Genomic DNA, 27,620 nt, shown 5'->3' with positions numbered 1-27,620 from the left:
TCAATTTAGATTCAAAGTTCAGTATTGGGCCAATTTCAACAACAACAAAATATCCACACCTCAAAATATTCCAAGTTTACAGTACCAGCATCATGATGACATCACAAACCTGGTCCCATACTCACCAATGATGGCGTCCCATCCGCAGCCCTGTTCGTCCTCTCCGTTGACACAGTGGTGGTAGAAGTCGCAGCGGGAGTAAGAAGGGATGCACTTCTCGGGGCACGCAAACTGAAAGCGGGTGCAGAAGTCTACAATGCAGCAGATCAAAAAAAAAAATCAAATTTGCTGCAAATTTTCTTACCCTGTTCTGGTCCTGAGTACACTTGGCGAGATGTCAAAGGGAAATGTATGTCAGAGCAAATTCGGCTCATCTTAAATAATTATTTATATGTTAACCTTATTGCATCCATAATGTTCACTCTCTAATCATCAGTGTAAGATACATAAGGTGGTAACAGTCCCTGGTGGGTGAAAGATTTAAGGTTAACTTCGGGGAAACTTTGACTCTCAATAACAGCACACATATCCCTTTTCTCCTTTTATGTGCAGAGTGACATTAGCAAGCTTTAGATCTGCAACGTGAACGTTAAGATGACAGTTGCACTGACCACTCTCCTCTCTCCCTGCGTCTTGTTCCAAAGTGGCTTTAAACTGCACAAAGACATAGCCTACACAAACTAAAATAGCACCCCCATGCTTTGTTCAACATACTGGCATCAGGTAGCTGTGTTGTGAATTGGAGGGGACGCTAACAATAATATATGGCCATGAACCGTCTTGAAAACTCAGACAACGCAAGATCGATTTTGATAAGTGGTCGTGAGTATACAGAGAACATTTATTTTTTCCTCTTAACCCATTGAAGGCGAGTCCCGAGCATGCAGGCAGGTGTCTATGGGAAATGCGTGTTATAGTCCGTCCTCAACAGGTTAATGTTTGCGTCGCTGATTTAAAGCTCCCTACTGTAAAAGTATTGTGACGGTATGGCATCCATTAGAATTATTACATTGTGGCAGGGCATACAACACATCAGTCTGCTAGGATTGATAATGGGTGTTTTAATTATTACAATCTAATAGTTTTTGGACATGGGATTAAACAAGTGCAGAGTAAGTGTTCCTTGCACTGGTTTGCACATGCACCTGATGACGTGCATACATTATTGGGTGTCTGTTGGCACGCAAAATGGGTCACAAGCATTTCTATTTTTATGAAATCAAGGCCGAGTTGTGTGCACTCATCAAACAATGTAATATTCACAACGTCACGGTGCTATATAAGTGCTTGCCCGATTGCCCGGGGCAAGTCAAAGTCAAAGTCGGGCAAGTGTTTTGAAACAATGAGAAAAAGATGCTTGTCCAAATTGGGAGAGCAAAAAGTTTTGATGCCATCTTTTTTATCACTTTTCCCCCTTCAAACCCATGAAGTCAACGATACAGAAACCCAATGGCAATGACAGTTTTAAATAATGCAACACGCTTTCATTTCATTTCAGCAACTTTCCAACACTTGTGTGAAGTCCAACACTTGCGTGAAGAATCCCCATTATAATGCAACACCAACACTCAATCAAACAAAGTTTGTTACCCCAATGTGAGTGTGGATCAATATGTGCTGTTTATTCAAATGATTATGTTTAATATCAAGCCCTTGACTTTGAAGTGATTTCCTATATCATTTTCTTATATTTTGGGACTTTCTCAGGCAAGTGTTCTGCAACAATTCTAACATCTGCTTGCCCACCCACTTTACTTACTGCCCGATATGCCTCTATTGGCATGTAGGGCAGCAACGAACATCCTCCACTTCTGACGGTCCAGGGTGAGTTTCTGGATAGATCCCCATGTATGTTTAGGGGCCTTTATTTCTCCCTCCACCGTTCTTCTCCAGGTGGTCTTGAGACGTCCCCGCTTTCTCTCTCCTTCAGGTGCCCAGTGAAGTGCTATATACATGAGTGATATCTTGAGCACCCATCCTGAGTACATACCCAATCCATTTCCATCTTCGTCTCAGAACAATAGTACTCATGTCTTCTTGATTACATTTGGAGAGCAATTCTTTATTAGATATCTTGTCAGGCCAGAAAATTAGAAGGGTTCTTCTGAGGCTTGGTGTATGAAAGACTGACAGTTTGACAGTGCCCATCCAGGCAAGTGATTAAAAAGAAATTATGTAGGGCCCGGGTGTGAGCCCTGAACTTACCACAAAACTGTTCGTCTCTGCCCTCATTGAAGCAGTCATGGATGTTGTCGCACTGATAAACCCCAGGGATGCACTGGCTCCCGTCCCCACAGTCATACTGGTCCCTGGTGCAGCCTGATGGCATAGGGGGAACAGCTGGGGGGAGGGGGGGGTGGGGTGAAGAAAGCCACATAGGGTGATGAGTGGGTGCATCTATACTGTCCCTAAATTGCAAATCTCACCACAAATCTCACAGCATGCTTTTCCAGTCAAACCTTAACCTGTTGAAACCTGTTGAGTATACTTCGGCAGGTGTCTATGGGAAAGGTGTATAATAGCAAAATCAGTTAGTCGACCTCAACGGATTTACACATATCATTTAAGGCTGTCTCAGCATATTCTTGGTTTGGGAGATTTCTTGACAGAGTTACTTGGTACCCATTGTTCTAATTACCTACATTTGAAGTTTGGAATGCTAAACTTGAGCAAAGTGTGATTACGATTTAAAGACTTTCCAGTATACCCAAATTTCTTTTGTTTCTTGTTGGTGTTGTTTTATCTCAAGTTGGATTCCTTCATTTTCCCCACACAGGATATGTGACAGAAGGAATAAAAATAGTCAAACAAACCTACTAAAAGTCGGCATTAGCTTTCATACCTGGACATACATACATATACGTACAATATGCTTTAATAGAATGGTGCTCATTGGTTAATCTGGTTACCCTTTACATTTGTCATGGAGTTTAAATATGCTCTTTTTGTTCCACACATATCACATTGAATTGTGACTCAATGTGCCATAAACCCTGTAGTAACTTTCAAGGTCCTTTTCTCAAAACTGGTTTCTCTCCATGCCAGACTTTCCAACATTTATTTTAAAGGTGGGTCAGAAACATCTAAAACTCACATTATGAGTCATTCATCATTCTAAAGCATAGAATCTCTTTCAGCATACTTTTACTTTCGAATGAAAAAACTAAACAAAACAAATCATTGTTGCTGTTTGTTTTGAGGTGGTTTGGTGGGGGGTTTTACGTTGAGAGGAAAAGTAACAGTCTACATTTGTGCTACAGGCTGCAGTGAGCTTAAATAATGGAGGGGTGGAGGGCATGGTGGGCTGTCGACTATCCCACAAGAGAGATGGATACATCCTACCAATCCTATCTATTCTACCAGCTTTGTCACAAACTCTGTAGTCTGAAAAAAACTCTAAATTGCAGTGTGAATACTTGTGAAAGACATTTTTTTTTAAAGCCACTTTTCAAATTCTGAAATTTGTTTGGATACTGTGTACTACATCAGGAAGGGGTCAATGCATTTTTATACCGAATGGTTTCAGATTCAAAACAACCTTCTTAAAGAGATTAAAACACAGAGAAGCCCAAGAAATTCATCGCCTGAAAAGGGCTATGAAACAATGTAAAACACATCCGGCTCCTGCACAAACAATAACTGCACAGTTCTTATCACTTTCTTTATCCCAATCCATACAAGATTTTGAAATCCACATAGTTTGATGAGCATTGGAACTGCCAAGTTGTTACCAGATATGGACAGCATCAATTGCAACTCAAAGACCTTACCATCAGCAGGCTGCACCGTGGCTGTAGCCGAGAACCCTGGGTAGGCCTCCTCGCTCCAGCCGTTGAAGAAGGTAACCCACGCCAGTTTGCCCGGCGAGTAGACATTGTGGAGATCTGTGCGCCCGATGGCCAGGTTAAACAGGGACGACTGGTTAGATATGTCCAAGCCACTGCCAAACGCAATGTGCGAGGTGTCGCTGATGTTGTAGGGGTGGAACACAAAGTGGATGACGAAGTCGTCCTCGACGTCGGCTGTAAACGTCCAGTAGGCAGAGTAGAAGCTGCCCACATACGGCGCGGAAAAGTTTGGGGATGAAAATGTGACTTGCGCATTGCTGCTGAGGATGAAGTCTGCACAAGAGAAACAAGGAAAAGTAGAAATTACGCGGTGCGTAATATATGTCCCCGCCGGAAGTAGCATTTAGTAGCAAAATGTACAATATAGGTAAAAAGATCGAGGTCAAAGGTCAAAGAAGTCAAAGGTCAAAATTCTATGTAGAAGTTTTGAAGCCCTCACCTAGTGCCATCACATAAAGCAAACGGAATTGAAATCGGGTTAGAAATGGCGAAGGAGTAGCAATTTGTAGCCAATGTACAATATAGGTAAAAAATCAAGGTCAAAGGTCAAAAAAGTCAAAGGACAAAATTCTGTGTAGAAGTTTTGAAGCCCTCACCTAGTGCCATCACATAAAGCAAATGGAATCGAAATCGGGTTAGAAATGGCGAAGGAGTAGCATTTGGTAGCAAAATGTACAATACAGAATAAAAATCAAGGTCAGAGGTCAAAGAAGTCAAAGGTCAAAATTCTGTGTAGAAGTTTTGAAGCTCTCACCTAGTGCCATCACTTAAAGCAAACGGAATTGAAATCGGGTTACAAATGGCAAAGGAGTAGCATTTTGTTGCAAAATCTACAATATAGGTCAAAAATCAAGGTCAAAGAAGTCAAAGGTCAAAATTCTGTGTAGAAGTTTTGATACCCTCACCTAGAGTGCCATCACATAAAGCAAACGGAATCGAAATTGGGTTAGAAATGGCGAAGGAGTAGCATTTTGTAGGCAATGTACAATACAGGTCAAAAATCAAGGTCAAAGGTCAAAGAAGTCAAAGGTCAAAATTCTGTGTAGAAGTTTTGAAGCCCTCACCTAGTGCCATCATATAAAGCAAACGGAATCAAAATCGGGTTAGAAATGGCGAAGGAGTAGCATTTTGAAGCAAAATGTACAATATAGGTCAAAGGTCAAGGTCAAAGGTCACAACTGAAATTCTGTATAGAAGTTTCAAAGCTCCCATGTAGTGCTATCATATAAAGCAAACAGAATCAAAATCGGGTTAGAAATGGCGAAGGAGTAGCATTTTGAACATTTTGATCACACACGGACGCACGGACGGACAGACGGACAGACGGACACACAGACACACACACGTACGGAGCCCATTTCATAGTCCCCTGCTCGACCCCGTTCGGCGGGGACAAAAATATTCAGATGTTATGCAACCATCAAATTCTCAAAAAGAGCAACACATCTTCATCACATGCACTTGCAAGATTTTGCAAATGTGTAGCATGGTACAATGAAAACAAGTAACAGCTTTGGTCCACAGAGGCATATAATCACTCTCAGGGCACTCTTATTTGTTACACCTGGGCCCTGTTTCAAGAAGAGTTAAAATTGATTACATAGTTGATTTCAACTGTAAGTCTATGGCAGCCTGTATAGTAAGGAAATTTAAAATCGATTTTATCTTTTGATAAAAGGGGGCCCTGGGACATTTTCACCAAACTGATTGACTGCGAAGTACAAGTTTGTTCAGATTATAACCTCTGAAATGAACCACTACAACGTACTGCATATGTTTATGATTGCAGCTAGCAGAGTTAGGCATGTACGTTGTATGTATAGCAAGGACCACAGAATTTTCTTAGCATGGGGCAGGGTAACTATACACAGCCCTGTTGGCGTTGCTGTACACAAGTATCTGGCGCACGGCGTCCGGTCGGGCTAGGGGTGGGGGTAGCCCCGGAGACCGCGCCGCCAGGCGCGGTCCTGGCGGCTTCCCCGCAGTTTCGCTTGTGTTAGTTCGATAAGTACACGTGTATTCTGTGCGCTTGTGCAAGTGATTGTGAATTCTGTGAACATCGGTGAGCTGCTTATAAGACATCATTTTGTGCATCACAAGCAATGAAATGCATCAAACAGTCGCCGATGATAGTCATTTAGGTTTCATCGACCCATGTAAGTATTCCTAGTAGTTTCTGTTGAAAAATTAAGGAAATATAGCGCCGCAAAGGCACCCGTTTGTTCAACATGAAGATCTTTTATGGGAGCACGGCGCAGCCGCCACACGCAGGTGTGGCGGCTGTCGCAGTTAGGGGTGGGGGATGACCTACACACACCACCCCATTAAATAATCCCCTGGTACATTCCTGTCTCAAATTTACACTATATCGTCACCAATGTTCTGCCTGCTTTTTTAGGCTCAGTTTACCAGGCATTTCATTAAGAGGATATATAATCAACACTAACAGTACTTGGTTTGCAAGAGGAAAAGATTCTTTTTTTTTACTTTTGTTTTGGTTTATTTGTGACCCTGCACCACAAAACAAACAAAGAGTTGCCAGACATGGATTTTTAGTTAAGGGCAGATTCTGAAAGAGCAGACTCTAAGCTTAAAAAGGATGTATAACTCAATTCAAATGGACTCCCCATTCCTACCTAAATACTGGAAAGAAAGCAAACACTCTGGTAAAGTGTGAACTGAGAAAAGAGGCTCTGAAGTACACAGTCTATTCAAGTGCCTAATCTTTACCAAGCTGTGCTAGCTGTGCCATGAAAGGTACAAAACACAGGATGTAAACAACCCGTGCAACAACAATGAAGGGATTATCAGACTACACTGTAATTGAGCATTTTCTATAAGCATATTCTGCCCATGATTACTGCTAACTTTCAAAGCAGTAGCGCCATCCCTTCAAAAGTTATTAGACTTGAAAGTGAAGAGTGTGCGAAGGATTTCAAGACAAGAAAAGCGGCCTCTACAATCCTGATCATTCTACTCTTCCCCCAAAAAGGGTTGTAGAAAAACCGCTAAATAAAAACACTCTTTCTGATTCATGCTATGATACCAAACTGAAGAATACTGTAGAAGGATAGTTCAGAAAACATGAAAAACTCAAGATTGACTTGGGTGAACCATTTCACCTTTTTGGAGTCCCCACTTTAATTCAAGGGGTATGACTTTTTGTTTGTTTTGTGGTGCACGATCACATTTTGTTTTGTTTGTGAATAAATTATGCCCATCTGTTTGCTGTAAACAACTTTATGCTTAAAGGATATGAGCCCTTATTTTACCTGTGGACTTGTTACCATGTCCGCATTCCAGCTCATCTTCTCCATAGTTACAGTCGTGCCACACATCACAGCGGAAAGACCCCGGGATGCACTTCTCTGGGCATTGGTACTGGTCTGGCTCACACTCTAAATTTCGATCGAGAATGAAAATAAACACGGGAGTTAAAAGTCATAGGAATAGTTGATCCTAAAGGAATAGTTGATCCTAAAGCTTAAAAGCCTGTTTCCTAAGATGGGAGACAATTGAGAGCTATCCCAGTGAGTTATTGGCGGTAGATGTCTGACGTTACAAGTGACAACAAGCCACAGCTAAATACAGGCCGCGCCTCCTGAGGAAGCAGTCAGGATAGCCAATAGCAGCCAGTGAGGGAGAGGATCGCGGAGCCAGACTTCGGGGGGGCTGAAGCTCAGCCGAACACTTCACTAGCTGGCTACGGCGGCGGCCCGAACATTTGAGAATAGAAATTATTTAGGCCTGTAGTTTTCTAGATTATTTTCTGCGAACACTAGTGCAGTTCCGGAGTGTCGAGAAAAGCCTCTGCTGACCGGTACTAAGAACTGAAGGATAAAAATGAAAACCAGAAAACCAGAAAACCAATGTAAATGTCTACCAGCTCGAATTACCAAACAACGTAGGCTGCCACTGGGTTCGTGTTAATGTTCATAATCAGGCAGAGCGAGAGATATATACCGTGCGAGCGCGGCGGACGGATCGACGATCATTTGACGAGATGGAGAGGAGGGACATTGGTGTATAAGTGAATTGAGAAGAACGCACTTTCCCACCGCGCATGTACCACACACCCGAAGAGGTTCATTAATAGAACCTCTTTGACCACACCCTTATCACCCGGCTCCGGAAGGTGGAAACATATTTACAGTCAAACCTGTCTGAAGCGACCACCGTCCTATCCGCCGTTTGCGACCACGAAACACAATCCCCCAAGAGAAATGCCATGGTCTATAACGGCCACCTGTCTACAACGACCACTTTTTTCCCATCTCCCTTGGATGGCCGCTGTAGACAGGTTTATAGTTTATTCCTCCTCCCATTAAGATATCACTCGACGACAATGATACAGAAAACCCGGTAGACCAACCATAGGCCCTACATGACGAATAAAGGGTGAAATGTTAATGAGATGGAGACAGTTACATTATACCTATTATCCTCTCTATACTAACGTCAATTGGGGAAGAAAAGATGGAGACTTGCGTTTTAATCAATTAAAGACAAATCATAAAATTTGTCGGGGGGGGGGGGGGGCTGACATTGTCATTGTAACATCATCAAGAATCTAATTTAATCCGAGATAGCAACAACGGAATGGGGAGTACGGCAGGTCCAACAGAGGTACCTTTAATTTTCCACAGATTACAGTCATGATAAAATTGATGGAATGAGTAGGCCTATAGTTCATTGGTTGAGAAGGAGCTTCAGATTTCAAACTTTTTTTTGGGGGGGAAGGGGTAAAATAATGAGAAACCTCTTATAGAATATGAAAGAGCAAAGACGAATTCAAAAAAAAAATTGTGTGTGTTTTTTTTTTTATGAAATCGGTTTTGAAATGGCTGAGATATTCATAAACAGAGCGGTCCTTTTATGATAAAAGGTGGGACTCACTTTCAATTGGGATCACTTCGTTTTACTTTGTTTCTGGATATCTCAGCCATTTCAGAACTTTCAGAACTGATTTTCATTAAATAAACTTTAAATTCCTCTTAGAATGGCATGCGAGCTCTTCCAAATTTCATTAGTTACTCTTGATTATCTTGGGGAAAAAAGAGTTAAAATCTGAATCCCCCATCTCAACTTAAAGGGATGGTGCAGTATTGGTGGAGATGAGAATTGGGCTTTTAACTTTTTGTGAGATACCAAGAAAGTACTTATAATATAGTACAGAGCATACCATTTTAAGTGGAATTCAAAGTTTATTTGACGAAAATCGGGTTTGGAATGACTGAAACATCCAAAAACAAAGTAAAACAAAGCGATCGTAATAAAGTGTGGGTCCCACACTTTATTAGAATCGCTCTTTTTTGGATATCTCGGCCATTTGAAAACCAATTTTCATCAAATAAATGTTGAATTCCTCATAGTATTACATGCTCTTTCACATTTCATAAGAGGTTTCTCATTATCTCACCAAAAATGTTAGAAACCTGAAATTAGGTCTCAACCAAAACTGTACGATCCCTTTAACCCAACAGATGTGAGAGAGTGGGGAGCAGGAAAGAGATACGAAAATGGGCGTGGCAGGTCAATAACGCAAAAGTCTAAACATCCCTCACTGATCCAACCATTATTTTCTTATTTAGATCTGCACCGGGCTGCTTGGTGGTAACGCTGCAGGGTTGGGTGTTGCTTTCAAACAACGCGCTACCCACGCATAGTTAAATTGAACCATGGAGCTCTATGCCATCACGAACCATTAATGTTGCGTATAATGCGGTCCAGAGCCATAAATTAGATAATTGCGTTATATAAAAGAGGTCTTCTTATCTCTTTATAGGCGGGCACATCTGATTTGTACACCTTTTCTAGCATCACTCCTGTAAAGCATTCAATTTATTAATTGGTGTAACCAGGGGCTGCACATACTCTTATAAACATGATAAATGACATATTTCTTTATGATATAGGGCCTAAAACCACAAGTCGTGTTTTGCATGAGTACAAATGCTTCATGGTAGCCTAAATAACAACTTTTAAGACCTTCCTGACATACTACAAGATATTGATTAAGTTAAACAGGAGTGGTATGTATTATTCATTTTTGTTTAATCCATCACAACTTGTAGTATGGGAGTAATCTTTATATGAACATCTCCTAATGAATGTCGAACACTTGTTTTGGAAATAAGACTTCTATACAACTTGCGATAAAAAGATAAATACCACCCGAACTTTTTGTATTATCTATTGTTCCCATTTCAAACGATCTTCAATATAGGTTTATTTCATTTTCGCGTGTTTGTTTGTTATAGGAACGCAACACAATCTTTAAAAATCGACCTATGATTAAAGCAAATATCTGCAGAATCAAGACTGTCTACGGAAGGCAAGGCGAGCTAGTCATATATCCACTAGTTTCATGTTAAATGTTGTATTTTTTACACTTGACATACCTAGACTTGTGGCAACAGCTGTTGCAAAGAATCGACCAAAGCCGTGTGACCCACTGTGAATCTCGACCCACATGATGAAACTATCTGACGTCACACTGGTCGGGTTGCTGTTGTACTGGTAGGCGATCAGGGCGGAGTTAAAGTTGGTCGGGTCATCCCCGTTGCCGATGGTGAGAAAACCGCCGATCTCCACCTCAAACTCGGAGATGCTAAGCTAAAATTTACAAGGCAGCAATTATGAATGTTATATTTGACAATTAACTACAAAGAACGTTTATAGTATTCGTAAGATTAACATTTGTCAGTGAGCATGCAATCTTTACCTTTTAATAATAAGGCCCTTATTATGCGTTGATGAAATTAAATATAGGGCCTAAACGACTTTACTATGAAAAGATCGGGGGAGGCACGCTGCGGACGGAGTATAATTCAAGCCTTTCTGTGCAAACGAGTAAAATGTGCACAATTTCGCACACAGATCTATATGGACATGAAATTATTGGGGCAAGCAGAAGGTTAATCGACGTCTTAAACATGCAGCATCTAAATTCCGAAATTCGTTATCAATTAAACTTAAATTTTGATTTTAAGATACATGTTTGCTATATTGGAAGAATATAGAACAGCCGAGGATACATTCCTGATTGATGAAAAGGCTCTGACCTATACATACATCATCTTTCCGGAAAAGTAGAATAAAGTATGATAAGTAAAGTAAGAAGTCTACTCTACTCCGGTCTTTTTGATGTTTGTTTGTTGTTGTTGTTGTTGTTTTTCGTTTAACGATAAAAGATGTTTCCAAAGCAAATGTCTGTTTCAATGATCGCTGTTACACGCAGTATTCCCATTGCCCGGCCCCCATTCAGGGGTAAAGGGGGTAGGGGGATAGTACGTGTACCGCGTGCGTGGTCCCTATACATGAATCTTCGGTAAATTAGATTTTGGTGCATTTTTCGCGAGAAATCCTGCCAAAGAATCATAACAAAAAAGGGGGAAGTATTTGACTTTTCATCCGGAGATTTAATGTAAAATATTATTTCATTTTTCTCTTTCTCTCTTTCTTTATATGGACTCCTGAAAATTAATTTTTAAAACGGGCTTATAAGATATCTTGAAAATCATAGAATATATTGATCAAATCCCGTGATCAATATGCTGGAATTTCTGCTAGTTTTGAAAGTTCATTCCTCAGTAAGAATTATTTCATTTGAAAAGTCCCATAATTTCGGTCCCCAGACTTGATCTTGTCCGATATTTACCTCAATCCTGCCACCAACGTTCGTTTGAAGAATGTAGACATAGTACTGGTTTGGTGCAAAGTCCCCGGGGTAGTCCGGTGATGTGATATTGATGGTCTCGCCTACGTGCAAGGCGAATGTTTCTGCGATGATTAAAGATGACAGGTATGGGGAGAGAACAAAATCGAATTTATTCCAAGATCACATCGACGATCAAAATACGTCAGGGGAGATTAGAGAATGGCTATGATATAAAATTTAAGGGAAAAAAAAGATCTCTAACCCTCTCACACTTCCATTTTTTTACTCTTTTTTACACTCCCTTCATTGTTCTCATTTTTGTTGCTAATTTTTTGCTATTTTTTGTAGTTCCAAAACTAATGCAGAATGGGAAATGTTAGGATGAAGTGAGTGAGATTTTTTTTTTTTTACTTTTTGGTTCATATCACAATGACAATGAATATTTTTTGCTGTTGTTAAACATCAAATATCAAATATCAACATATTCATCAATTTTAGCTTGTACATACACGGTTAAGTCTATATGTTATCGATTAATTGTTTTATATTTCTGCCTTAAAGTTTTCATTGTGTTATTCAGTGTAATTTTGAATAATTGTAAAGTATAAAGAGCAATTCAGCCTGTTGACGCTATGTTCGACTGTGTGTGTCTTTTTATAAATCATATCAATAAACGAATTCAATTCAATTCAATTCAATTCAGTTCAATTCAATTTAATTCAATTCAATTCAATTCAGGTCAATTCAATTCAATTCAATTCAATTCAATTCAATTCAATTCAATTCAATTCAATTCAATTCAATTCAATTTAATTCAATTCAATACCGGTGGTGTTGTCGCTGCCGCACGACGCTTCGTCAGATCTATCAAAACAGTCAGGATACCAGTCGCAGACAAAGTAGGATGGGATACACACCCCTTCGGGACACAAATAGTCTCCGGGTTGGTCGCACGGACCTGCACGGGGAGCGAGGGCAGTTCAAGATATGCTGATGACTATATTTAGTAGTTTGTAGGCTCAATGGAGAATTTACCTATATATCTCTTAAATGGCAATAGAAGGGATTTGAAAACAACAACAACAATACTAAGGCATTTTTATGATTCAAAACCTGGAAACTTTCAGTATTGTCACCGTCATATCGTATAAGCATATTATGCACACAAATCAATGCCATTGTTCTGGTATTTTGGGGGCCCCTTTTTATAAAAGATGTTGCGATAGAAACTCTAGTTGGAATGGCTACTTCCCATATAGCAATAGCCAATCAGGAAGTTGGAATCTTGTCGTTACCATGACAACTGTCATTTCAGGAAGAGTTGGTATCGTATAGCAATTTTAATGAGGCCCTGGTGTGGGTAGGTCGGGACGGACCATTACACTGGGTGTACACACCCTGCTTTTTGCGAGGAAGCGGATTGAAATCTTTTACGTACAGGCGTCTCATAATTTCCTCACACATGACATCTTCATTTAAAGTTCGTGTGCCCCTTTACGACCCTAAAAATTAGATTCCTTTCATAAGCTGGTATATCGTAGAGATATGTATTTCAGACCTGTCCTCAGAATAATGAGACTTGAAATTTCTTTATGATGAAGGAAGGAAATAATAGCTTAGTACTGAATTCATTCGGACCCTGAAAAAAAAAGAATCCAGTCTTTATTCTCGGTACACAAAAGGGGAGTATTCTCATGTGGCATGGGGTGAATAGATGTTCATTTTTTTAACTCTGCAGTGTATTACTGTAAGATTTCATACTCAATATTTAAAGACATATGTCTTAAACTATGCACAATTTCATGACGTATGGAAAAGGGATATATGACCTTTTATATCCTATCCGAAGGCCTTGTCCGCAGGAAGTAACTTTTTTTTTTCAGTTTTACTGGAGGGGATGGCACAGTTACCCCTAAAGCATGGCTCAACTAGACACGGGACTAAGTTGACACAGTGAAATTCTAACTAAAGACTTCAACGACGGACCATATTCTCACAGTTTTATGCTAAAACATTCCAGTTAGAATGGAACTCGGTGGAATGAAATCACATATAGACGGGCACAACAGATTTGGAATATAGGCCGACAACATGAATAGTTTCATATCTCCGTTAGAAAGCATGGTTCCTAACTTGAAAAAAGGGCATGAAAAGGCGATAAAATACATCACTTAGTGATAAAGAATTATTTGATAAAACTTCAAAAAAGTTGACTTACACCCCACTTCTTCTTCCGCTTCCGAACAGTCCACAATATAGTCACAGACGTAGTTGCCGTGAATACACGTGCCGTCATTACACTGGAACTGATGATTCCCCACTGTACACGATCCTATAGATTGCATCAGTGATAAGCAAGCATATTCAATACAATAATTTCACCCTATATGCAGCAGTTTTAAGGTTGGGAAATGTAAGTTGTTAGGTTTTAAAGTGACACTGATGTTTCTCCAGTTATAAGACACTGATCGCATTGTTGAAAACTTTCGACCTTTGCCGACTTAGCTATATAATTATTCTCAAATAAAAACAAACAAACAAACAAAACTGAAGTATGCTTCATTTATGTCTGCTGTGCTTATATCGAGATGATTACTAAAACAGGCATCATGAGAAAAAAAAAAGTTCACTGAAAGATTATTCAACTACTTTTGGTCCCACATTTTGACCTCTTTGTTTTTGGATACCTCAGCCATTTCAAAACCAATTTTCACTAAATAAACATTCGTATTCGTATATAAATTCTATGTTCTTTCATAATATTTCATAAGACGTTTCTCATTATCACACACACACACACACACACACATATATATAAAGTTGGAAACATGAAGCATCATCTGAATCAAATCTAACCTTTTAAGGTGCAATATACGTGCGATTAAAGTCCACCTTACAAGATTCAGGATGATCGTTTCTAAGTTGATGTTCCTAGTGCAGTATGACTGCTTACCTGCCGGCGGGTGAGTGTCACAGCTTTCCTCGTCCTCACCCCCGGCACAGTCCCTGAAATTATCGCATCTCCAGTCGCTGAGAATACACTCTCCGTCCGTCGCGCACTGAAACTCACCCGGTTGACACGTTCCGGGAGTGAAAGCTGTCCGAAAACATTGAAAGAAAAAAAAACATAAAAATAATAGGAATTACGTAAGTATAAGTATCCGTTGCCCTTGGTTGCCAAGGAAATCGAGCTTAAATGTTCCAATGGAAAACGAACTTCCCTAGTTCAGCGTATTAGCCGCTAGTTGAATGCGAGAAGATAGCTCTGCATTTATATTCAGGGGTATTTGAGATTTTTAATTTTACATCATGTAGTACATACATCGATAGTGCTACATACCGATTTCGGGATTTTATTTTTGTTCTCGAGCAGATAAACCGATACTCTAAAACACCCCAAAAATGTTATACTGGACAAGGATGGTGACATAATTAGGAGTCCCACATATTACAGCAATGTACAGCAATGTCATTTCGTTACAATACCACTTAACAAGTTCACCTGAGTAGATTTTTATGCATGAATATGCGTCTTTCTTTTGCTCGCATGCCTCTTTGAGCATCCAATCATTCTTGTGTGAAGTTGCTATGGCATTATTCTCGGTCATTTTGATTTTTTTATGAATTTTGTAAATATTCTTATTCCTAATCCAAATTACTATAAAATCTGAAACTCTTTGCCCGGTAAGCAATCTAAATATGTTCAGACTCAAAGTTTAAAATCACCTGGAGGTGTCCTTTGAATAGGCCTATATTCGGGCGTGCTTTTCCAATGTTTCGTGAAACGCGTCTTTTGACGATTTCATCTTCACACAATCACACATTCATTTCATGACGTCGTAATTGTACAAGCTTATGTATTATGTCACTATGAAAACGAGTGAAGTGACTAACCAACTATGAGAAAAAAAAAAACCAGAAAGGTCATTTTTACCCATTTGCACACAACATGTCTCCTAACTGGCCTATTACTGGACCTGCTTACCCGACTTCTCTATCGCGGTCATCTGTAAACTAAATCCGCGGGAGTAGCCGTATTGTCCGGGATAAAATCCCATCCATGCCCAATTCGAATCCAGCAGAAATTGTCGCGGCTCTAGGCGATGATAAAACGCGGCCGTGTGGTTGGCGGACGAACCGATGTCGCCCTCGATGCCGAACGCCAGAAAAGACTCCAAACTCAAATCGAAGTCGATGACGTTGACAAGGATCACGCGGTCACTGCTAAGCGTGGTGATCGACCAAAACTGGTTTTCTTTTGGCGCGTAGTGATTGGGGTAACCGGGGGACGTGAACAGCCTCGGAATGTCGTCTTGGAGAGTCACGAACACTGCGAGAGAAAAGCAGAAAAAAAAAGTTTGATGTCCAAATAGGATTGGATTTTTGAATGATCAAGGTTCTGTTTGTTGGTGGAACGACAAACAACTACAGGTTATTTTTCATTCGAGGCTTGAACGTATATAAAGAGAATTTAAAGTCAACCTTTTTTAACTATTTTAATAACTTTGCTACTGCAACTTGTAAAAAATACAGTTGTATGTTTCTTTCTTTTTTTGACACTGGCCTTCATGTCCATGGGAAGATTATTCTTTATTCGTGCATTAATCTTTGCCCGTTTAAGACATGCACGACATTGGACATCCTATTTTATTCAATCTTTTACAATATCAGTTTTGGTAATAATCAGAGAAGTGAATGATGCCTATGCATGTATGTATATATATATATATATATATATATATATATATATATATATATTTACATACATTCACTTCTCTCTTCATTACAAAAATGAGTAACGACTTTTGAGTATATACTCTTTGCATAGTTTGCCATATGTATAAACAATCACTTGGATATTTATATCACGCAGATGACACGTTAAAGCTGAAAAGAAACCATTAAAACAAGGAAAAGTAGAAATTACGCGATGCGTAATATATGTCCCCGCCGGAAGTAGCATTTTGTAGCAAAATGTGCAATATAGGTAAAAAATCAAGGTCAAAGGTCAAAGAAGTCAAAGGTCAAAATTCTGTGTAGAAGTTTTGAAGCCCTCACCTAGTGCCATCACATAAAGCAAACGGAATCGAAATCGGGTTAGAAATGGCGAAGGAGTAGCATTTTGTAGCCAATGTACAATACAGGTCAAAAATCAAGGTCAAAGGTCAAAGAAGGCAAAGGTCAAAATTCTGTGTAGAAGTGTTGAAGCCCTCACCTAGTGCCATCACATAAAGCAAACGGAATCGAAATCGGGTTAGAAATGGCGAAGGAGTAGCATTTCGTAGCCAATGTACAATACAGGTCAAAAATCAAGGTCAAAGGTCAAAGAAGGCAAAGGTCAAAATTCTGTGTAGAAGTTTTGAAGCCCTCACCTAGTGCCATCACATAAAGCAAACGGAATCGAAATCGGGTTAGAAATGGCGAAGGAGTAGCATTTTGTAGCAAAATGTACAATATAGGTCAAAAATCAAGGTCAAAGGTCAAAGAAGGCAAAGGTCAAAATTCTGTGAAGAAGTTTTGAAGCCCTCACCTAGTGCCATCACATAAAGCAAACGGAATCGAAATCGGGTTAGAAATGGCGAAGGAGTAGCATTTTGTAGCAAAATGTACAATATAGGTCAAAGGTCAAGGTCAAAGGTCACGACTGAAATTCTGTGTAGAAGTTTCAAAGCTCCCATGTAGTGCTATCATATAAAGCAAACAGAATCAAAATTGGCTCATAAATGACAGAGAAGTAGCAAATTGAAGATTTTGATCACACACGGACGCACACACGGACACACGGACGGACGGACGGACGGACGGACACACGGACGGACGGACGGACGGACACACGGACACACACACGTACGGAGCCCGTTTCATAGTCCCCTGCTCGAACTCGTTCGGCGGGGACAAAAAACTGAAATAAAACAAATAAGCCCGGCATCCTGTTGTCGATAACATTTCATTTGATAATCATGAAATAAAATGGCATGTCAGATATGAGAGATTTATAGCGTGTATTACAAACATTAAAGCCCTTTTTACACTTGTGTTTCTTAACCCCGTACTTTCTCTGACCCAGGACTATCGTTAGTCCCGTACCAATTTTTTCAGCTTTTTACACTCACCAATAAGTCCCGTACTAAGCTCTTGTCCGGGGCTAAGGAGAAAATTGACCTTTTTACACTCGTATTTCTTAGTCCGGTACTTTCCAAACCACATGAATATACGCTGTGCACTGTACACGTATACACGCACGCACCGGCAGCACTTGATTATCTCGTTTCTGATTGGTCAGTGGGGGTCAGACTTCATCTCCGTCGCTTAGCCCCGGATTATTTTTTCGTTCTGTTTACACTCGCTTGCTTGGCACCGCAATTGCGGTGCTAACCCTGCTATTTTGCAGGGCCAGATAGTACGGGACTATCGGTGGGGCGAGCCCACTTTGGCAAAAACAAGTGTAAACAGAAAGTGGGCTAAGGAAAGTCCGGTACCAACGGTGGGGCTAAGGCCCCCCCCCCCCCCTTAGCCCCACCGTTGGTACGGGACTAAGGAAAAATTTGCAAGTGTAAAAAGCCCTTTAGTACATATTATTGTTTAAGGGAACCGAAGGTTTATCCATTTTCTTCAGATTTGTTTTTTTTTTTTACTGCTTTTTTATTTGAAAAATACGTTTGTTAAATAAACTATTACCATCATGTCTGTGTCACTTGCATTTGCACTACCTCTTCCTCCCCCCCCCCCTCCCTAGTAAAGCACATCTAGAAAGTTTGATAGTGTTGCACTAACAAAGGACCCTGTGACATTCCATATCATATTTTGGATCAAAAACGAATCCTTTAGTGATTGGTTGAAAGAGCTTCACATGCACGATTATACGAATTTCTAACTATTTCAGGATGGTGGCCTGTTTGACATTCCATGGTTTACTATTTGTACAATGATGTCAAAATGTGATTGTGACATCGCAAAGCAATTATCTCAAGGAAAAGTACTAGTATATTTGCATAATATCAGGGATAGAAAGAAGTTGTCTCAGTTGATAGCTTGTGTGCTGCCCTCACCGACAGGATTGTCTTGGCCACAGTTCACCTCGTCGTCCGCGCAGTCCACATAGAAATCACACCTCCAATAGCTTGGTATGCACTTCGAGTCACTACATGTCCACTCCCCTTCTTCGCACGGACCTGAAAACATGTTATCGTTAATTACAAAAAGATCGCCGAATTCACTTCGATTTACTAGATATACAAGCAATTTTCTCAAGGTACTGAAGGTATAAGTCTTACACAGGTCAGGGGCAGTGCTCGTGGAAAGGTCAAGGGTCAATGGTACCCTGATCTCCAGACGGAACCCTTGGAAAGTCGTGGGCTTTGTCGTGTATTTTTCAAGAGCTGAATTGCGTGAAGGGGGCTGCTTTGATTGTTTTGGGGTTGTTGTTTTTTTGATAAATAAATGCTGTTTCATCATCACCATCATCATCTATGGTTTCTTGAATCGAAAGAGAATTTGTGGTCGGAAAATTCATTCCACGAAGTGATTGAATGAAACATGGTACCCTGATCTCCAGACGGAACCCTTGGAAAGTCGTAGGCTTTGTCGTGTATTTTTCAAGAGCTAATTTGTGTGAAGGGGGCTGCTTTGATTGTTTTGGGGAACCCTTTTTTTTAAATAAATAAATGTTGTTTCATCATCACCATCATCATCTATGGTTTCTTGAATCGAAAGAGAATTTGTGGTCGGAAAATTCATTCCACGAAGTGATTGAATGAAACATTATACAATCAAGAAAGAGGAGAAAGAGAGAAAAAGCCTTGATATGCAATACAATGCCTAAAACCGTTCCCTTATGTTGACTCCCCATTTTCGCCTACTTTCATCATGTTTGTTAGATGCGGAATTGAAGAAAATGATATGAAGCAAATTCACTTTGAATATGACTGGCACTCTCTTTACCAATGTTTACAGCATCAGTAATTCGTGTTTATGAACAACAGGATTATAATACAATTTTGTGCAAGGATCTCTTTCCCGCTCTCTTTCCTTTAGAATTCTTAATTCAGAGGCATTAAGCAGAAAGGCTGCATCTCCCATACAGCCTTAATAAGGACAGTGCCTTCACCGTTTCGTGGCTGGGCTGTTCGGCTCCGAGATATATCGTCATGATCGTGGTTGTTTCTCGACAGCGAGACCTTGATATCATGTACACGTATTTCGTGATTATCTGTTGTTTAGTAATCTTTGCGTCTTGGGAGTGGGTTGTTATAATAATAATAATGATAATAATAATAATAATGATAATAATGATAATAATAATGATAATAATAATAATAATAATAATAATAATAATAATAACGATGATAATGATAATAATAACAATAATAATAGCAACAACAACAATAAAAATGATAATAATGATAATAAAGTTATGATAATAATAATAATAATGATAATGATAATTATGATAATAATAATGATGATGATAATAATAATAATGATAATAAACAATAATCATCATCATCATCATCATCATGTCTACTCTATCCAGAGTAGCATCTTCAGTGTTGCCACTGCTTTACCTGAGAGCCCTGCCATTATTATTACCCTAGCGTTGCCAGGTATACCTGCGCTGGATATAGGGATCGAACTCAGGTCCTCCAATTGGGAGTAGGGAGTCTTATGCACTATGCCACAGCGCCTCCACAGCTTCAAACAGGGCAATGGATCTCAAAAAACAAAAACAAACAAAAACAAAAACAAAAACTTACCACATGAAAGTTCATCTTCACCCGAGGGGCAGGTGTTATAGTAGTTGCAGACGAGAGTTTTATCGATACAGGTGCCATCGGTACAGCGAAATTGATCGTCAGGGCAAGGGTCACCTATCGATCGATATTTCAGCAAAAAAAAAAAAAAACAAAACAAAACTTCAGACAGACATGAAGACTGGAATCAAGGGGTCATCATTGATATTTAAAACAATATATATATGTGTTTTTTTTTGGGGGGGGGGGGGGATGAGCAGTATATGAGAGAGGCTCACAATCTCTACCACAACGGTATATCTTATTTTTCAGTTATTTGGAGGAATAATGGCGAATCAATTTTGATTATTGTTTGTGATTGATTGATTTATCATCATTACAATCATTGTCAACATCCGCAGAATAATTGTCATCACTGTCTTCATATCAGATTACTATTGACATAGCCTTTCATTGTTCCAATAAATCATCGATATCGCTGGAATCCATTGAAATTTGTTCACGTTAGCGCGGAGTGATAACAAATCAACCCAAGTTAACTTACCAGGTGTGATATCGGGAGGTAAATCGACTCCATCCACCGATACTGGAACGGTTACTGCAAATGAAAGTATCCAAACAAACCGATATAATAATATAGTCCATCACCGCCACTATATACTTTACCAAAGGACCATTACCCCAGCGTTGCGAGTTACTAGTACACATTAACGGGATGGTACAGTTTTGGTTTGAGATAGGGCTTCAGGTTTCAATTTTTGTGAGGTAATAAGAAACCTCTTATGATATATGAAAGAGCATGCACTTATAATAAGACCTCAACGTTTATTTGATAAAAATTGGTTTTGGAACGGCTGAGATATCAAAAAAATAAAGAGGTCTTAATAAAAGCTGAGACCCACCTTTTATTAGGACCACTTAATTTGTTATTTGATATCTCAGCCATTCAGTATACTCCTGGGTCAAGAGGGACATGATGAGTAAAAACGTTTTGTCCAAGGATGTTGACATTTACCAGGGCTCGAACTCTGGACCTCCGATTGAAAGTTAAGAGTATAAACCATTATACTACATGCAGTGTCCCACTTTAGAAATGAAAAATGAACAAAACAACCTCTTTGCATAGTTATCCTCTAAGTTGTACGGATAAAATAATTTGATATGGTATTGTTAAAGTTGTTGTTGTTTTTGTTGTTGTTGTTGTTGTTGTTGTTGTTGTTGTTGTTGTTGTTGTTGTTGTTGTTGTTGTTGTTGTTGTGGCGGATAGGAGTGGGGACAATACATAAATCGCACTTCACTTCATGTACGTTTAATAATTATACTGTCATTGTACCACACATTATTAATAGTATACCTTTCGTAATGACGCATTATCCCGCGTAGCTTATTAACGCTTTTATATGTGTATTCTGTATCTCGCATCTTGACGAACTGGGAGAAATATATGTGGTATACACGACTCCTCGTTCCCTATGACATGTATGATTTCCCAATTCCTTGTGTACATGTCGCTGATAGTCCCGATAAAGTTGATGTTGGGTAATAGAATTGTCCTTAATTCTCTGAATAATGACAATTCTATGTACCTGTCTACGTGAGTTTTGTGTGCTATTGGCTATTCTGATTTCAGTATACAGAGAGGCGGAGGGCCACTGATCTACCAGGGGGGCATTCAATGAAGCCTTTTGTCGGATTATTTTTTCTGATAATTGTTGTAAGCTATCGAAATCCTTACATCTAATTGGCTGAGAGTAAATTTGCTTCATGAAATGCCCCCATCAGTCCTTTAATGAACCCCCCCCCCCCACACACACACACACAATTCTATTCTCGATTTGTTCTAATACATACCGTCATTGACCGTAATGTTTACTTCGCCAGTCCCAAGATCGGCGTTGTTCGACAAAGCCGACGCTACAGCGGCGTTGCTTGCAATCGCCACCTCGTTTGCGACGGCAAGCTGCACGTCGCTCGCCGTGTCCCCTGCGCCCGTGTCGCCGGCCACTTCGTTGGCGACTCCACCCGAAAAGGTGATCGAGATATCGCAAATGACACTGCCTGGCCTGCGAATGATTTGTGAGCATTGCAGCGGATTACTTTATTGATCGATCTTAGTTCGCAGATATACTGAGATTTTTTTTTCATTCTCTATAATAAACAGCAAATGAGAACGCAGACACGACAAATAATGATAATCATTCCTTTGATTGTGATGATAATTATGATAACAGTGGTAGAAATGACAATGATTTATTCTGCAGTGCTTTGTTTTCACAATGCTGTATCGTCAAGTCACTATGAACGCCTCCCTGCAATTAAAAACGGAGATGGATGCACCCATTGTCATATGACTACGTCGTGCCGTCTGCCCCTTTCTCCAAGCAGTACCTTTTGTTGGTTGCCTCAGAAAAAAAAAATGACTGCTATTGAGTTGCCCTGATAAGGAATCGTCACGAACTTCCTTTACTTTAGTGAATTACAGAAGTTAAAAAAGCATTAAGTTCCATCTCTTCCATCAAACCATAACTGCTGCAATGATAAGATATTAGTGTGTCCTAGAAAAAAGGGGTCGATACTCGTTGGTCCTGGAGTATATGAATACAAATGGTATCATGATGGAAAGGCAAATGGGAGATTTGTTAGACATTGGTACCATATCGTCAGACAAATGTTTCACTTGTTTGTTACCCCAGTCACTGGTTCATATACTTATGTAGGCACGTGTGAACCTGTAAAAATCCCTGATTTCGTTGGTGATGTTGTTGTTCATGATGATGATGATGATGATGATGATGATGATAGAACTCCATGTTCATACTAACCTCACATCAACCAACGTCACAGACTGGACAAAATTTGAAACATCGCTCTGTTGGAATTCTTCTTCGATCTAGAGACAACAAATGCAAATTTCAAATTAGATTTACATTGGGGGGGGGTGGGGCTTGAACATTGAAGAAGAAAAAGTTCACAAAAGTTAACAAAGATTTCTGAACAACTAGCACAATGAAGATTTATATGCGGCTGTACATGACATGTTGATATAAATAAAAATGTATTTCGTTTTTATAGATAGAAGCAAAGCGGACAATGAGCACTACTGTGGAGAAACGTGAAGACAAAGTTCAGGGACAACGCTTATAGTGGGCGGGTCCCCCCCCCCCCCCCCCTCACCCCGGGGGAAAAAAATCAAATGACAGATATTTGACAATAACTGATGATTAAGGATAAATACTATCATTTTTATCATCACATATACCGATATACATGATATATATAAAACATACAAACATATGAAATATATATGATGTGTAATAATGTTCATTGATCTCATCTATACACGGGCACATGTTTAATTATATAGAACATAATTGTCGTATGGAGACATTCAAAAGTCTATAGTAGCCATTTATCGAGTGAAGGATGTCGCGACTGGTCATTACCCCACTGGTGGTCGCAGCTTCCAACATCCTGTACTTTTCTGACGACGGGTTGTCATAGTCAGGATCGAACTCCAGCCCGACCAGCGTGGCTGATACGCCGACATTGATATCCCCTGCACGAAACAGACACACGATCCAGTGAGCCTACTACATAATACAGTAAAACCTGCCCATAGCGGCCATCCAAGGGAGACGAAAAAGTGGCCGTTATAGACAGGTGGCTGCTATAATACACAGGGTCGTTAACGCGGCTTTTCTCTCTCTAGTCATTTTAGAGAGAAACTCGGCAAACAAACACACATACTTAAATGCAGTAAACATACATTTAATCACGAATAGGAGCATTTACGTCAACATGGTCAAAGGTTTGTAATTAGACAATCATCTCTCATCAAATGTTACAGAAATATGTACACTAACAAGATTCATACATTATATGCAAATTAGAGCACGAGAATTCCCCATGAAAGGCAGAAATGAGATTTTAAAAAGATACAAAGCAAGCATGTGAATAATAGAAACAAACTTAACTTCGCATGTACCTCAAAGGTTTGAGAGAAATGTAAAAGGGGAAAACGAGTATTGAAGGAGTGAGATATAGAAAAATTTGATAGCCTGAAAGGGTTGGATTCACGAAGTATATTCATAGCGTATATAGATAAATCTTAAACAACAGTTGTAAATACATTCAGGGGCAAAGTCCTCCTGTACTGCACTGGGGACTGTTATGGGAAACTACCGATATATGAAAAGGATAGTGTTTTTTGTATACATGCGAATCTCGGATGAGGCACTGACAAAGTGCTATTTTGAGAGTATTGTGCATGATAAATGACGAGAAAAAAGAAGTGATCAAGCGGTCCAAATAGGTAGATACCAGCTAATGAAGGATTTTAAAGGCATGTGTGCAATTTGATATTGTAATTTAATTCCAGAACGACACGAATCAATAATGATGCAATTCTTGTTGTTGTTCTTCTTCTTCTTCCTCTTTTCTTCTTCTTCTTCTTCTTCTTCTTCATCTTCTTCTTCTTATCATTATTACCACTTAATTATTATTATCATCATTATTATTATTATTGTTATTATTATTATTAGAAGTAGTTGTAGTAGTATAAAGTATAATATTACTTATTATTATCATTATGGCTACTACCACTACTGTAACTATCAAAATTACTATTATTATCATCATCATCATCATTATTACTGTTGACATTATTATTGTTATTGTTATTATTGTTATTATTATTATTATTATTAATATTATTATTATTGCATACAATGTCAGAATGGTAATTGGTGAAGATTTTTTTTTTTTTTTACTGGTACATACTTGCAATAGGTTACAAAATTATAACTTCATCTTTTAAAGGTAATAACATTTGTGTTTTGTCATTTCTCCTCCCCCCCCCTCCTCCCCCGCAACCAGCTTAACAGAAGTTCAACCAACTGGAGATGCATCTTTGATTCACCCACTTTGCATTCAGCGATAGAAGATTGCGAGAAGAGTATAAACTACTTATAATGTGCTACCATCACCGGTGGTGGATCGGGGGGGGGGGGGGATGCGAATTCCTCCCCCTTTATTTTTGTAAAGGCGCCCCTCTTTACGGAATTCCTGGATTTGCCCCTCTTTTGATCACACCCCATGAGCATGAGAGTCGAGTAAAAAGCGTTCTAATGTAGGCCCACATTCGAAGTCAATATTACAAAGGAACGCGTGATAGTTATGATCACTGTGTCATTTAAAGAAAAGAGCGTGAGCTGATCGGAGACGCATTTGTGAGCCCAAACGCGTGCATGCGTGTCTGCGCTCGAGTGTGTAAACATGATTCCATTATTGAGGGATCATTTTGTTCAATACATTTGAGTCTGCCGTTGTTTGCCTCGCGCAGATTTTTCCTGAAAAGAACTTCCTCTTGAAGACAAAATTTTAGAATTCTACAGCTTGATATATTTTGTTTAAATCTAAACTAAGTCTGCTCAATTAATCAAAGGTGAAGTGGCGTGTTTTCTGTCCTTATTATCATAGTTATCATATTATATTATTATCACTGTTATCATTATTATTATTCTCATTATTATTATTATTGTTATTATTATTATTATAATTATCATTATTACTACTACTACTATTATTATTATCATCATCATCATCATCATCATCATCATTATCATACTTTGTCATCTCTTCTGTACGTCTATTGGAACCAAAAATGCAGATTACAAACATAAAATATATAGTAATGTAGAAAAGCATATTCCTGATCACTTACCAACAACGACTCCTGGCAGAAGAGTAGGCGCTGCACAGTTTGTGTAGGGAAAAGATCATACACGGAAACATGTGAACAAGTAGACAAAATTAGACCATCGTGCCATATTATTGACTTTTTACTTATGAGCAAATTTGTTGCAGGAAATTTCATAGCTGTATTCATTTGACATAATTTAACGAATCCACTTTAGCAGCAAAAACGTGCAAGTCCGGAAACTGTTGATGACGTAAGAGTCGATTCCTCAGACAGAATTCATCTTGTAGAAATATACATGTACATCATATGTATTGGTAGAAGAGTTGCATGGATTCCCTTTGTTTTATGAAGTATAGATTATTTTTAGGTGTATTTATTATACGATTGACTTACGCAAAAATGATTTACATGGTACTATTACGTCACTAAAGTCTGGATTAATTTGGTGTTTGAATATGTCATGCCAATTTATTTGCCCTGTGTGGCAATGGCAATGTTGACGTGATGGTAAAAAAAGAAAAGAAGAGTTTTATCTTTTGTGCATGGAACGGTCATCGATGCATACCTGCCGTAGATACTGTGGGAACCGGAACGGTCGTTGGTCCTGCGGTATTTGACCTGTCTACAAGAACAACGAAGAATGTTCGGGAATCGATATCAGATTGAACAAAAACCCAGTCTTGATATTATTTCTAATCTTCATTTTCTCCCTCTACCCAGCCGACCTCCACCCACCCAATTCCGCCCTCTCTCTGTGTCTCTTTCTCTCTCTCTTTCTCTGTTTCTCTCTCTTTCATGTAGGATTTGGTTTAGACTTCTGTCATTGCAGACATCTAGAAACTTTTATAAGATCGGTCTCAGCATCTCTGCAATGTGATTGGTTGATTGCCATGTTTGAGTATTTTGATAACTAATCAATTGAGACATAAGTGTACACATCCATCCATTTATACATTTTAAGCTTACTGTCTAGATTTATCCGGTAAAATTGAGCTATTAGTAAACATGATTATCAAGGTAACCTCTTTTGTTTGTTTGTTTGTTTGTTTGTTTGTTTTTACACTCGGTACATGGTGAAACTGGTTATAGGCGCGACTTAAATATCTTTCTGCGACCGTGTTGAAAAAAAAAAAAGAAGTGGATCATGCAACGTTCGATGGAGTGAAAGTGCGTGACATATTACATTTGCTGAAATATACCATGCACGCTCAATAATGACCACGCTGCTACGCCCATAATTATGTAAGATTCATGTCATCTAAGCCAGGAATTGTTTTAGGCCACGAATTATAAGAATTTAAGCTATATGTGAATGATAAGATGATCAACTGCTTTGCTATATTTGCCCCTATCGGTTTCCTTACCGAGAAAGATGACCGCGCATGCGATGGCGACAATGATGACGACCACGATAGCCAGGCCGATGAGGACCTTCAGGATGAACATGGACTTTGATTTTCGGCCCTCATTCTCAGGTCGGAAGACCTGGTCACCCACTGAGCCGGGTTCGCTGGGTTCCGGGAAGGGCTGACCACCGGAGTACGGGTCGGCAGGGTCATGTATGTCCTCCAGCTCGATTCCATCCAAGATGGGCTTCACGTCTTTAACTTCCTGATTATTTGAATGATAATAATGATAATGATGACGATGATGATGATGAT

General features: G+C 39.4%; 1 protein-coding gene across 1 annotated transcript in view; it reads right to left on the bottom strand.

The window, feature by feature from the left end:
* LOC139727503 (uncharacterized) overlaps positions 1-27,620 on the bottom strand; it is a 102,046-nt gene that overhangs the window by 68,264 nt on the left and 6,162 nt on the right. The window contains exons 2-20 of the mRNA XM_071638477.1: positions 27,324-27,570; positions 26,525-26,581; positions 25,981-26,010; positions 23,702-23,814; positions 23,081-23,148; positions 22,110-22,321; positions 20,803-20,856; positions 20,262-20,375; positions 18,558-18,680; positions 15,494-15,838; positions 14,462-14,605; positions 13,727-13,840; positions 12,335-12,466; positions 11,509-11,630; positions 10,250-10,463; positions 7,121-7,246; positions 3,771-4,121; positions 2,206-2,340; positions 126-251 (exon numbers count right to left, since the gene is read on the bottom strand). Coding sequence (XP_071494578.1) covers positions 126-251; positions 2,206-2,340; positions 3,771-4,121; positions 7,121-7,246; positions 10,250-10,463; positions 11,509-11,630; positions 12,335-12,466; positions 13,727-13,840; positions 14,462-14,605; positions 15,494-15,838; positions 18,558-18,680; positions 20,262-20,375; positions 20,803-20,856; positions 22,110-22,321; positions 23,081-23,148; positions 23,702-23,814; positions 25,981-26,010; positions 26,525-26,581; positions 27,324-27,570 — 2,827 coding nt within the window. The remainder of the gene's footprint in view (positions 1-125; positions 252-2,205; positions 2,341-3,770; positions 4,122-7,120; positions 7,247-10,249; positions 10,464-11,508; positions 11,631-12,334; positions 12,467-13,726; positions 13,841-14,461; positions 14,606-15,493; positions 15,839-18,557; positions 18,681-20,261; positions 20,376-20,802; positions 20,857-22,109; positions 22,322-23,080; positions 23,149-23,701; positions 23,815-25,980; positions 26,011-26,524; positions 26,582-27,323; positions 27,571-27,620) is intronic.

Source organism: Diadema antillarum, unplaced genomic scaffold (genome assembly GCF_040938485.1).
Source record: "Diadema antillarum isolate AM-2024a unplaced genomic scaffold, OU_Dant_1.0 seq00000134_RagTag, whole genome shotgun sequence".
Classification (NCBI taxonomy): Eukaryota; Metazoa; Echinodermata; class Echinoidea; order Diadematoida; family Diadematidae; genus Diadema; species Diadema antillarum.
The sequence above is the reverse complement of the archived record's forward strand: the minus strand, read 5'-3'. Positions and strand labels throughout refer to the sequence as shown.